Source organism: Polyodon spathula, chromosome 21, assembly GCF_017654505.1.
Source record: "Polyodon spathula isolate WHYD16114869_AA chromosome 21, ASM1765450v1, whole genome shotgun sequence".
Lineage (NCBI taxonomy): Eukaryota > Metazoa > Chordata > Actinopteri > Acipenseriformes > Polyodontidae > Polyodon > Polyodon spathula.
The window spans coordinates 23,922,412-23,936,642 of NC_054554.1; the positions used below are offsets into that span (position 1 = coordinate 23,922,412).

At 39.1% G+C, this 14,231-nt stretch overlaps 1 protein-coding gene across 1 annotated transcript in view; it reads left to right on the forward strand.

Moving 5' to 3' along the window:
• Positions 1-14,231, forward strand: part of tbcd (tubulin folding cofactor D) — a 127,163-nt gene that overhangs the window by 88,045 nt on the left and 24,887 nt on the right. The window contains exon 33 of the mRNA XM_041222121.1: positions 2,317-2,455. Coding sequence (XP_041078055.1) covers positions 2,317-2,455 — 139 coding nt within the window. The remainder of the gene's footprint in view (positions 1-2,316; positions 2,456-14,231) is intronic.

Here is a 14,231-nt window from a genome sequence, read left to right on the forward strand (position 1 = left end):
TAATCTTTAAATTTACAATGAGAGTTGTAATCTATAATTACTGTGTTCGTCTGTTTTTGGACCACAGGACTCGGCACCTGCTTCTACCATCTGAGTCAAGGAGTTGACAGCCTCTTCATACTCCTCAGAGGTTACTATCTTCTTGAGGGAGCCTTTCATTTTGGGGTTTAGGAATGTTGATATTTTGTAAATCAGATGAATGGAATATTTCATCTGCTGCATCCCAGCCAATTCCCTTTTAAGCTGGAAGAAAAAAAATATAAATAGGTTACAGAAATTCATAATGTTCATAGTAGAAAATATACATTTCTGATGCATTTGGAAACGTAATCCTGTGTTAAGTAATTTATCGAAACAGCTTGTGAGGTTTCAATGTTGAACAGGACGGGAACCTTTTTAAAGAGTAGGTAAGTTGTCAGTTTTAGATTTTAATCTTAATTAGATCTTAATATCTATAATAGATAACAACAACAAAAAAAGCACGTGCTTATCTACCGGAGCAATGATTTCAGCGTCATCAGGCCCAATAGTCACACTCCTCTCGAGTCACTTTTGTTTGCAACACCAAGTGAACTTTCAGCAGAGGTGTCTGGATGCCTCATCAGATAGTTTCAAAAGATTGATTAGATGTGTCAGCAGTCGCTCATCAATATTATAAAGGTATTGGAACTCATTCTTCTCATTCTGCACATCTTGGATCTTTCCTGACTGCGTGGCCTCTTGAATTTACAGTAGAATAAGCAGCTTACTGTTCCACCTAGTTTTAATCTCTTGCTTCAGGGATTTGTCAAGGAATTTGTGAAGTCTGCAATATAACATTTATGAAACCATGATAACAAGTTTAGGTATGTTAATCAAAAGTTTAAATACTGTACTTGATTTTGTAATTATCATACATGAATTAAAGATAAAAACAAATTTGCACACACCATGTATCTTTCCACCATGAAGGCTCATAAAACACATACTAGTAAGTATGTGTTACACTGAAAATGCAGAATTTAACAAAAAAATGTTGCCATACCGCGGTGTTTTGGCTGTGCAGATATTTCATACGCCGTGCTTGAGTTTTGAGTTGTATCCGGTAGTTTGTCTTTCGTTTTTAATACTGATGTTTAAAATGTAACCGTTGTAATGACTGCATGTGTCGGTGTTAGGTAGGAGTATAACTGCTGTGGTTCTAGTGTTAATATTGTAATAATAGTAGAAAATACTATATTTTAACAGAAGTAATGTCTATCTGAACTATCATTGTTCATTACTGTTAACATTTTATGTCCAAAAGCAAAGCAAAACATTTGAATTAATCGCAGTAATCCTGACTAATTTAATTATCGTACTAAATTCTGCTTCTTTTTATAGAATATTGCCATATAATTCAAACACAGCATGCTTTTAAACAAAAGCTAAATCTGTAGATAAAAAAAGACGTTTTGCCTTAATTTTTAAATCAAGAAAACGTGAATACAATATGCCTACTTGTGATTTGCCGAGGCCTAAAGTGTGAATCCTAGCAACGCAGTAATGTACCATACTGGCACGAAAAGAAGCGCACTCTGACACGCGAAAGGTTTTAATTCAAACCGGCAACAAGAGACTACAAACTGAGTTCTAATTTGGTGCATTGATTCAGCAATATGTAATCGAAGCTCAGGAAATTTATGGAAAGGTGATCAGTAATCGATGCATCAATTAATTGTTGCACACCTAGTGTATACTCTATGTGAAAACTACCTAAACATTTTAACAGTGCACTATTGTGATTTTCAGGATTTAAGAAATTAAAAAATCCAAAAATAAAAACCCCAAATATATTTTTTGTGAAGCTTTTGTGATATTGGTTTACAAATTAGATTTGTGTGGCTCACACCCACAACCAGTATTGTATTGTATTTTCACCTTAAATGTTTGGTTTTACATTTTGTATTATCATTAGGAATGCAGTTATTTTTTACTACTGCTACTACTACAATAATAATAGCATCATGGGAGCACTTTAAAAAAAGTCCTTTAAGTTTCCTAAGAAGCCTCTAGCCTTCTGTAGGCTATATATAGATTGTGTTGTTTTATTTGGTGTATGACTCAATTAGTAACCCCTTTTAAAAGTTTGCCATGGTAGATGTGCACAGTATTTTTGCATGCTTTTCCAATCGTTATATTTTTCATGCCATCTTAACAGAAACATACTACGGTACATATGGCATACTCTTCTATGTTTATTTGCATATTGCATTTCCCTTAAACCGGGATAACATGATTTGCTGTTCTGCATACTGTTGATGCAGGGCTACCTTTTCCAAGTGTTTTCTTTTGCAGCTCGGAAGCAGAGACATTAAACTGGAACGCCCCCTCTCAGGCTTTTCCTCGTATCACTCAGCTGCTGGGAATGCCTGCCTACCAGTACCACACCCTGCTGGGGCTGTCCGTCTCTGTGGGAGGACTGACAGAGTCTACGGTAGGGAACACAGTGTGGAAATCACTTGCAAACTCGTCAATCATAGTTTTACATTTGATGCTAACAAAATAGTAAAACCTAGACAGACTGAAACTACTTTAAAAGGAGTTAATTCACCCCTAAAGCATTGTCAGCAAGTTCTAAGAAATTCATTTGAGGTAAAACTTTCCCTAAACCTATCTTTAAACTAGAAACTTTTAAAAAGCTCTGAATAGCTTTTGGAGTAGTGGTTAGTGCTCCAGACTGTTGACTGGAGGGTTGGCTCAATTCCAGGTGGGAGACACTTCTGCTCTACCCTTGAGCAAAGTACTCTACCTAGATTGCTCCTGTAAAAACCCAACTGTATAAATGGGTAACTGCATGGGTAAATGTAAAACAATATGTGATATCGTAACAATAGTAAGTCGCCCTGGATAAGGGAGTCTGCTAAGAAATAAATAATAGTAATAATAAAATAACAAAGATTATGATAACTGCAATTATTTATTGCTGACACTGCGTACAATAGTTAAAAAAAAAAAAACATCCGTTACCTTTATCAGAGAGGTGGTTTGTTTTGTCATAGCCACAATAAGGTAAGCGTCGTAATTATAGATATAAGTCTAATTATAGGGCAAGTCAAAATGACTAATGCATGTGTCAGAGTTACATGTGTGTTAATTTTATGGTATATGGTCAGTACATTCAATGATATTTAATAGAATCTAACCAAAAAATGTATATATTGGTTTATTTGGACTTGTTTTAAAGAATTAACCAATTTGTTATCACCACAAAGTAATAAAGGAATACACTTTCTCTAAAAACTGAAGGGTGAATTTATCTGGAAGCAGTATTTTTCCATGGAACCTCCAGTAGATGGCAGTATTGAGTCATGTTTTTATGTAATAGGGTTTCAGCTCTACCACAAAGTACATAGTGCAAACAAAATAATTCCAGTAACTCTCACCTAATATCAGTCACTCATTTTTGTAGGTTTAACATTTTTCTGTATGAACGACAAATGCATAATGGTAAACAGGTATTTTACTTTTTAAAGGATTATTTTCTAAGATATTAATTAACTAAATTTACAAATCACTCCTGTAAAACTATATATACCTGTTCAAAAAACGTACGGCACACATGTTTTATTTCTATTTGACTTTTATATATATTTTAAACTTTACATTCATTTTCATGTAGAGTATTCATAAAGCAGTAGTAGGCGAACAGTACATTTTCATATCTAAATGGGTTGTTAGCGATCACTTGACCTTGCAGGTATCCTTGCACTACCTCACAGTTTGGATGGAATTTTGTAATCGGAGTGAAGACTGAATGTTGCAATTATTTGTTTGCCCAGTTTTTATAAGCTCAGTAACACACTCCAGCTTGTGTAGCTGTTATGAAATTACTGCAGTTCCTGGGTGGCTGAAGGAATTTGACTGCCTCTGCCTCACACCCAGTGCTGTGTTATTGCTTACTTAAACTTGCACTTAAAAACAAATGTGTTGGAGTGATCTCTTCAGTCAGCCTTTCCTAATAACCTTTTCAATGAGCTATCATGTAAGTAACAGTAGAGTACTTTGTGTGCTGAGATTATGTTCTCTGATGCTATTTAAACACTAGCACAAAAATACTTTTTTTCTGCTGCTGTTTGTTTTTTCCCTCCATGGGTTCTACAAATGTAACTGTTTTTACTATAAGCGTTATTTTTGTGGTTTAGTTACATTTCCATTTAGCTTGAGGCCTAGTTCATCTTACACTCTATCTGAACTGAAGTTTCCCTTAAGAAAAAAAGTTCTAATAAAGAAGATCTGTGGTACTCTTTTCATAAAGAAGGCTTAGTGCCAGACAACTTTCGAGTTGGGCTCTTCTAGTCGGGAACTGTTTCATATCCAATGTAGAGGAAGTCTACTACCCTCATCAAATAGCAAACCTAGTACTGTGGAAACCCTTGACACTGCCAAGGTTACTCAGGATCCAGAGAGACTTCATTATGTCTACAGATCCATGACCGTTTTCATAACATTGAAGACCACCCATCATTGGGCAGGCTTAATATACAGTATCAGCAGGAGCAGCATATTTTGTTGGTCCAATGACGTTTCTTGTTTCAGAACTGGCACACGGCTCCAAAGCCTTTGCTTCCAGTCATCTTTCAGTGAGTTTTGATGATGTTTATCACAGTTGAGAAATTCTCTTTTCTTACACCAGAGAAGCCAAAAATAATAAGGGAACAAAAAAAAAGTTTGGAGGTGACAGAGGGGATACTGACAAACTGAAATAGGAATGTTTCCCCTAATAAGGAAAATGAAAAAGTCGACCACCCATGAGAAATAAATTTGTACTACAGTTTATGTGTTGTGTGTGACTTACAGAATCATATTACTATGGAACTAATTTGGCATTGTGCCTACAAGCTAAATTCTAGTCTTAATTGACTGGATATGTTTGTTTGGTCTTTGTTGACCCCAATCCTGAATAGTACAGTACACCCTTGCTATAACAAACCTGTTGGGTTCCAAGCCTTTTGTTATATCGAGGGGTCTGTTATATTGAAAGGACCATCAAAATGAGGGATAAACTGCTGGATTTAAAACGCAGTACAGAAAGCACAAACCCCGAATTGAAGCTGAACATTTCTAAAAAATCAATCCGACACGAATCGTTTCAAAGTGCACCAAATCTTAATGCAACGTGCAAGAATCCCACACTGAACTTTTATTCCAAATAAACCAGACATGAAAAGTTAATCGGATCCTCAAATTTTTTTTTTTTTGTTGCTTTTTTTCTTTAATCAATTTTGCTTTGCGGTATGGTTGCTTAACAAACCTTTATTCACGACAGAGACATGCCCACATAACTCTTTTTTTTTTTTTTTTTTTTTTTTTTTTTTTTTTCAATCAATATAGTTTCTAGCTTTGTGGCAATGTAATTATTTTTGTTTCAGAGGTTTAAGACAAAAGAGTTGACGTCACCTCGGAGATGGCATGCCGTGTGTACAGACAGGGATGTTGACAGCGTGTGTTTATATGATCTTTTTTTTTTGGGGGGGGGGGGTGTCAAGGATGAAGGATGAAGGATGTTTTACGAGGGTGTATTGTATATTGCTTCAAAAGACGTTTTTACATTTTTATTTTTGTCCTTTCACCCTTTTTTTATGTTTACCATTTTTCTTTTATCTAGAGAACAGTGTATCTGGTTGTGATGAAACGTGTCAAGGACATTCTTTAGAACAGGAAAGTGGAGGAGGTATTGGTTTACAAGAAGGTGCCTTCCCATATGTATGCCACTCCTTTAATTGCATCTACAAAAATGCTTATACAATTGGGATGAAACATGTTAATCCTTGGCTACATTATAATAAAACACAGCTTTTTATCTGCGGGCTCCATGTCTTCCTCAAAAGAAAAAACGGAGGTCAAGTTTGGGTTTTCTTTTTTTGCATCTTTGATTGCAACCTTGTGTAATGGAATTATTTTCAAAAGCTGACATTAATTACAGTTGACTGAACTATAAGACTGGTGAATGATTTGGAATAATAACAAATAAAAAAAAAAATTAACCAGGAAAATAATAGAACATAATCGCATAGCATTTTCAGTGACCTAGTCATTGTTCAGAAAAATTACAAAGTCAAAGAACGATAACCTCCCAGTGAAGTAGTACAGCTGTAAACCATTGCACAGATTGCACCATTCAAATATTCCATCCCTGCTAACTGAAGAAGATGGGAGCTGAATCAGTGGAGCCCTGCTGTATTGTTCTTCCTTGGAGACGCATTTCAAAGTGTCATCAGTAACATCAAGATGAAGTGCTTTCACAATGTCTTGGAAGACTTTGTCTTCCTCGGGCTGTTTTTCTTGGCAGCCCTCGCCATTCTTTTCATTCAAATAAGGCCTTCATTGAGTAGACGAATTGGCTGAGAACTCGAAATAGATCGGCCACTTTTTATCTTTGTGACTGAGATGGCTGTTGAAAATCCGGAAGAACCTTTTAGCAGTTCACACTGATACAAACCATACCCTATGCAGTTCACACTGATACAAACCATACCCTATACATCCATTAAAGACATCTGTATGATATCACAGTTATGTCCAATAATGTGCTCATCCCACACAAAAGCAACAGGGGGGGAAAAACGATTCCAAATTGTAATTATTCTGTTAGTCCTAATGCATTCCTGATTTCATGGTTGAATCACGATACACGGTTTTACTGTTAAGTATAAAATAAAAGCTTTTGTTTCATCGTGGAGGTGCCTCCCACGCTTTGTGCAGACCAGCGCAGAATGCTGAATTAAATGCGCATGCTATGCATTTAAACTGCTATCTTCACAAATTGAATGAAAGGGTGCGAATGAAAAAACTGTTGCTGAGACGGCTGTTCAGAAACAGGAAGCTGCTAATCTCACAGCGGCCGACCCTTTTTGTTCTCCATGCCAGGGCTTTCTGTCCCAATAGGGTGGTGGGCCAAGTCTTAGAACCGTGGGTCTTCCACCCTGGGGTCAGTTAATACACAATACCGGCAAATAATGAATTCAGCAAAGCAAGCCTTGCAGTCTTTACAGGCTGGCAAAAGAAGTATGTATCATCATTTAAATGTACTGACAGTCGTACTGTTCAAGAACCTGGTTTGTGCTAAAGTAGTACTTTTCTTTTCAATGCCCAGATCTAAACTGTCAAGCAGACAGTGATCCCACCTCCGCCCCCTTCAGTGACTTTTATCGTTGCCAGGTGACGACACGGAAAAATGATTCTGACAGCCAGCAAATTGGCCGGCAATTACAGCTGTTGACTTTCCCCACAGACTAGCGACCTGCAGTTTTTAATGCCTGCTTTACAGTGTTAAGCTGGCAAGATGGAGCTTCCTTTACTGTTGAAGTGAAACTCTGAAAGCTGCCACTTTCAAAGAATGTAATCTTCTACTGCTCTGTATAATCTAAGAAAGCCTTGTGACTCTCCTTGACTGCAGACCGTGTGAAGCCATTCCTCAAAGTGCAGTCTGTTCTTTTACTGATTTTAACCTCGTTACGCTGAATTATTACAAGGATTAGGCGCTGTTATGTTCTGGTGTACAATTTTGTTGTGTTATCGTTACAATTTGCTTTTGTTGCTCTTTCGCTTCATGAACTAGTTCTGCAGATGTCATGTATATCCGCCTACCGCTGCACGTAGAAGTATAATCAGTACTTATGTGGGATACTGTAATGCCAAAAATAGGTTTCTCAAGGGAAGGAAGTTTGTGTGCCTACAGCTAAAAGTACCTTTGGGAATCTAAATAAGAGACAGTCAATGGAGTCTGAAAGAAAAGTGCAGAGAATGTACATCATTATGGAATGCAGCATTTGTTTGCTGTATTTGTACCACAAAAAGTTTCCCATAGTAATAGCAAAGTGTAATAAAGCATATTAAAGCACAGAGAGGCATGATAAAAGCATATTAACAAAACAAAAAAAAAAAACATGGAAAACTACGGTAAACGTATAATATAACCATTGCAACAGAAGTTACTGTGCTCATTTATTGTGGTAAGCTTTTATAAGGGCTGAATACATTCATTTATCTAAAGCAACACCATTTCAAAGTGGAATCCATGAAATAATGCTTGTTTCCCTTTTAAGTTTTGTTTCCTGAACAATTTACTGCCTTATGGTCACTGCTTGTCGGAAGTGGAGGGTACATTTGGCTGCAGGGTGCAGGCTTCAAGTCTGGCTTGTGGCAATAATGAGACACCTTATGACCCTTCACATCTGAAGGAATCTGGGTCTAGCGACAAGGGTTTAAGAAGAATCAGAGCCAGAGTGACAGACTACCAAGGCCAGGCTCCAACTATACTGCTCCCAGTTCAAACACACCCTTAATTACTCACAGACTGAAGTGGCTGCACTTTCGTGCACTTTGTAATGAACAACACATATTGGCTGAAGATTAAAAAAAAACAGCCATTTTTCAAAGGCCGATTAGTTGGTGACATTTATAGTCTCTGTTAACCTTAATTTGGGTGTACAAATTCCAAGTTTTACACAGGGAAAGCTTCAGAATGAAAGTAACTTTCCTTCATGCTGTTTGCGTCTGGCTGGATATGAAGCTGTGGGGACTGCCTTGCAGCTGGTGCTTGTGGTAGTAAAGTGATCGAGAAACCAGCATTTCCACAGCCCACTCAATTCTTTACCCCTTACCTGCCAATCGGCCATTTCAGAGTCCCACATGCCATGAGACAGATGTTCTCAAAAAACATTAGAATTGGCATGCTTTATAAACAAATCCTCAAGAATCCCCCAACATTTTCTTTTTACAGATGTTGTCTCATTAAACAAGGGGTAGAACACGTCAGCACTTCCAGTCCAGGTCTTTGTTTCAACCATGTTCTTAATGATTACACTAATTAAACTCTTGGACAGGTCCTAAAGAACCAAGTCATATATTTATTTAAACCAGGAATGGAACAGCATTCTAGGTGTGGAGTTGGGTTGTCTTGCCTGTGTAGGGGGTATTCTTCTCTCCCACCAAAAATTATATTCATATATATAAACACGCTCCCAAGGGTTTTGGAATCTCTTCTTAGTGCCACAACAAAGTGTAAAGAGCCGATTGGCTTGGTGGTGGGATCACAGGACACTCACAGTGCTTCAATTCTCTAGGTCAGGGGTCCCCAATTATTTTTTACCGCGGGCCAGTTTCAATGAATGACATGAAGCAGCGAGTCAGATAAGAATTTACAATGCAACCCCCTCCCCTTTCCCACCGCTGTACCGGACAACTAATTAAAAAGATATGTGTGTGTGTGGCAAAGTGGTTAATAGTGTGCAGGTGCAGGTGATCAAAGAACAGACAGACAATTATAATCCAGGTGCAAATGTTTGTTTTATTTAGTTTATATCCAGTGCCTGACGGCAAAACAAACAGTAAATAATAATGCTGGTAAGTAATGCATCAGCTTGTATTACTTACTTTATAATCCCCAGGTTGGTCCTGAAATAATAGTCCTGTTTATTGTATCTCCACATTAAATTCAAAACACATACACAAATCCGTTTACTGCGTGAATTAGTGATTGTGGTACAAATACAGTTTATGGTGATAGGAGTGCAGTGCTGTTCCAGGTTTGTGCCGGCCTCTGGCGACAGCTCCGGAATGTTAGCTGTCTAAAAATAACAAGCAACAATTAGACAAAAACAAACAAACACTCACAGTACAGGTCCCTCTAGTTCTTTTACCAATAACCAAAACGAAGGAACAGATTATGTCGCTTCGATCTCTACTTATACCGTCACTCATGACCCCTTGGTAAACAATTGCAGCTGCTCCTCCAATCCACAGCTGCCACATCATTTCTCTTCCGGGTCGTTGAGTTAGTGTACCGAAGCTCCACCCCATTTCTAAATGACCGACTTCCTTTTAACCCTCGGAATAAAGTATCAGGTGAAGTAGTCCATGGTACTCTGTTCCCATTACTTAGCGCCTTCACAATCGGGAGTGAGATTTACCAACAAGAATCACTGTCTTTCTGTCAGAGTGTGCATTTAAGATCAAACAATAATGTCCATAACCACAACACGTGTATCTGAAGCTAATGCAACTTAGGCCTAGATTTACACAATTTAAGTGTTAAGACCCGTTATTAGTTTTGTATTTGAAGAAGAAAAACAGTTTGAGATCACTAAGTTCGAGCATAGCAACCACAGCTTTGCAACCTCAGTTCTTTTGCTCTTTACAAAAAAACAGAACTCACCGATTTAATGAGAAAAGTGTTAGTGACGGGTAGATACCAGCCTTCTGAAGTCGGGCTGGTAAGACGACGTGGCAAAGTGGATTCAGTTGCTCATCTGTTGTCCGACTTGTCTGTTGGTTTTTAATTAGATTCATCGTGGAGAAGCCTGACTCGCAAATATAGGTGGATGCAAACATTGTCAGCAAGAACATCGCAAGAGCTTTGGCAAATTTTAATTTAGATTCAGGAATGACACTGATCCGGAATTCACACAGGGTTACGTCTTTGTGTTGGGCTCTGAGCACTTCTGTGTTTAAAAGTTCCACCACCTCAAGAAGGAGAGATTCCTCGTCCAATGAAGGAAGCAGCTTATTTGCTTCTGCAGTCTACTGTCTGTTTGCAGATACAGAAAATGGTTGGCGGAGAAATAAAAGGAGCTCACTGGAGAATTTAAAGTTTTCAAAACACGCAGAAAAATTTTCAATCAACCGTGTCATGAATGCACACATGTCCTTCCACTCAAGTCTGTTTCAAAAAGTCAGTTTGCTACAGAAGGCTGTTACAGTCTGGTAAAGGTCAGCCTGGTTTTGGCCTTGCAGTTGTATATTGAGCTGGTTTTAGATGGGAAGTGGTGTCACACAGAAAATACAGTTTTGCCATCGCCGCGCTGTCATTTACAAATTGAAGAAAGGCACTTGCCTTTTGGCTTTTTTTGGGTACCTAAAAAAACACGGATCTCGTCCTGCAGCGCTCGCTCTCTCTCTGTCTCTCTCTCGCTCTCTCTGTTGCTCTCTCCAGTACTTTTCCCTTACTAAGCCAAGGTACATCATTGTGCAGTAGCAGATCTTTGTGTGCAGCTGACATATCCTCCAAAAGGGTCCCAAAGAGTGATGCTGAAGACTAGAGTTCTCCCGAGGTGAAATTAATGACTCGCATAACTATTCCTTTTCCGAAGAACACGGACTGGTGTATTATACAATGGACTGACATGATTATCGGGTTTACAGCAGCAACCGTCTAACTAAGCCCTTTTGAGAGCCGAGCACAGACGGAGCCCCGTCGGTAACGACAGAGTTAATTTTGTCAAGATTCAAATTTGTTATTTTCAAAAAACTTGGTTAGTTCTTCAAAAACTACTTCACCATCAGTGTGCTCATGCAAAGAAATCAGACATAACAGCTCCTGTCAAAGACAAAAAAGCGTACAAAAACGGAAAGCTGGGCAATGTCAGTTTTGTCACATGATTCATCAACTGCAAGTGACATGAAATTGGCCTCCTTCAGATCAGAAAGTAGAGATGAAAAACAGTCATCCCCAAGCGCCTCAACCCTTCTAACGGAGGTGTTATCAGACAATGGAATTTGTTTAACCAGCTCTCTGGTAATTTTTTTAGTTTTTTAGTCATGATTTAGCACTTCTTCCAGCATATCTATAGCACATGATTTTAAAAGCTCAGTTTCAGTGAACAGCTTTTTGGTTTTTGCAAGACGCCATGCAACACGAAGGAACGCTGCTGTTGTGTTTTTCTGGATGGATGCCGTTTTGTGGATCGCAAGGACAGAATTGTGCTAAGAATAAATTAAGCCTTCTAGTTTATCTTAGCATGCGTTTGAGGAAAGTTGTTGTTAAAACATTTTGTTTCAAAATGAGAATGAGTATTTGCAGCTTTGCAGACTGCTAGAAGCATGAAGTTTTAACACGTACTCTCATGAAGATCTGGATATGTCCAGTGGCTGCTGTGAGTGGTGCAGCTGGTCACGAGGGAAAGATCTTGTGACAGCCTGAAGAGACAGCTAACAGGAGGAAATAGACCCCATTGGGGCTGGCAGGGGTTAACCACCCTAGCTGGCAGTATCCAGCTCTGTGTTTTCAAATGGAACAGAAAGCTGGAGACACTCGCCTGAGGCTTCTAAAAAATTAAAGAGAAAAATGGCTGTAGAGCAGGGACGGAAGATGATTCATGGTTGATTCACGGTTAACGACTTAGGAAAGGAAACAGATATGAGAACGGAGAGTACTTTGCAAAGGACTAGCTCTAGATCTGCAATTAGCAAAGACATGAAGTTCCAGGTTTGTGTCTTTGGCTGGAGCAAAGTGACAATGGTTAGGGGTTTAAAGATTGATCAGTGGAGAATGAAATGCTTGAGGGAGACGGAACAAGGGCCTCGCATTGATCAGTACTTTTTACGAAGCCAGTCAAGTCAGTATAATGAAATCCAGTTACAAGCAGCAAACCACACTTCTCAGGATATCAGCACCCCTGTCATAGATGAGAGGAGGACTTGCATAAACACAACTAGTGATGAACCTAATGATCCTTGTGAACCCGGTCAGATGAACCAGCTTAAGAGAGAAAAGAAACTCCAAGCCTGGAGTTAAATGGCTGAGCTTCTGAGAAAACAGCGTGGGATACAGTAAACACAGATCTCTGTCTTGCGTTGGAAAGGTTAGGTGGAACAGTCGAAAAGAAGCTGGGTAAATTTGGGGATACCATCTACAGATATGGAAGCGAGAGGTTTGGAGTTGAAAAAAGAAAGGAGAAAGTACAAACTATTCCTGTAAAGTCTAGACGGCAGCAGCAGATTGATCACTTAGTTAGAGAAAGGAAGCAGCTGAGGAAGTGGTGGAGAGCACAACAAAGTCAGAAGGAGGGACTCAATCTATTACAAAGGGTCATAAAAGATAAGCTTGCAACATTGTACAGAGCTGAGCGCCTACAGAAAACCCTCAAAAAGGATTGTGCGAGAACTAACTTTTGTAAAGACCCATTCAAATTTGCAAAAAGGTTATTCACCAGGGACAAAAATGGTACACTCAAAGCAACTAAGTCTAAGCTGGAGAGATATCTTGAGAAAATGCACACAGATTGAAAAAGGCAGGTGCTTATGTCGATTCCTTTAGACATCCCACCTATCAATCCACCAGAATACCAAATGGAGGACTGCGCACCTAAGTGGAAAGCTATTAAAAAAGCAAGGGCGTCATCATCTCCTGGGCCTAATGGAGTTCTGTATAGAGTGTACAAGAGTACCCTGGTGTTCTACAAATCCTGTGGAAATTGATGAAAGTAGCATGGGAAAAACAGGTTGTACCAAGAGCATGATGCTGAGCAGGTGGTGTCTTTATAACCAAAGAAAGGATATACCATTTCTCCACTGGCTTTTACCATGGCAATGGAAGTAATTATTAGGGCATCAAAATGTGTAGTGGGAGGAGAACGCTTGGCTTGTGGAATGCTACTGCCACCAATTAGAGCATACATGGATGACATGACAATCATGACTACAACAGTAGCCTGCACTAATTGGTTATTGGGCAAACTAATCAATAACATTGAATGATCACAAATACAATTCAAGCCCACTAAGTCAAGGAGCATCTCTGTAATTAAAGGTAAAGTAGTAGATAAGACGTTCTACATTAACGGTGAGGCAATACCAACAGTGTCTGAGAATCCTGTGAAAAGTCTTGGGAGATGGTATGATGAGGACCTAAATGACACAACAAGCAGTGCAAGGGTTGAAGAGCATAGACAGCAACTCTTTAACAGGCAAACTAAAACTCTGGTGCTTTGTTTGGTCTACTGCCAAGACTTCTGTGGCCAAAAGCAGGTGGAGAGGATGAGTTGTGTAAAGGCAGTTTCCCAGGCCAAGCAGGGAGAATGGACAAGATGGGAGAGTGTAGAACAACTCAAGATCAGTTGGCAAGATCTATGGACATTGGAACATGACGTCATGACCAGGTGCTGCGATATTTAACGTTACAAACACAACAGGACTAACAGGTTAACACCAGCAAAATATGATACATGAAGAAAAACATTCCTCCTTCCAGGGGAGCGACCTCCAAGAAAAGGTATTAAAATCAAAACTCGTCTAGACAACTGGAAAATGCTGGCAGATGTTGGACATCTGCTTATTTTCCCACTGGATCAGCACACCTTGTACACTGGTAGAGCTAAAAGTGCCATGGGAGAATGCTGTGGAAAGGAAGAAACTTCGGTGCAGTCAACTAGCTGCTGAAGCGAAACCTCAAGGATGGAAAGTCCAGGTTTACCCAGTGGAGGTGGGTTGTC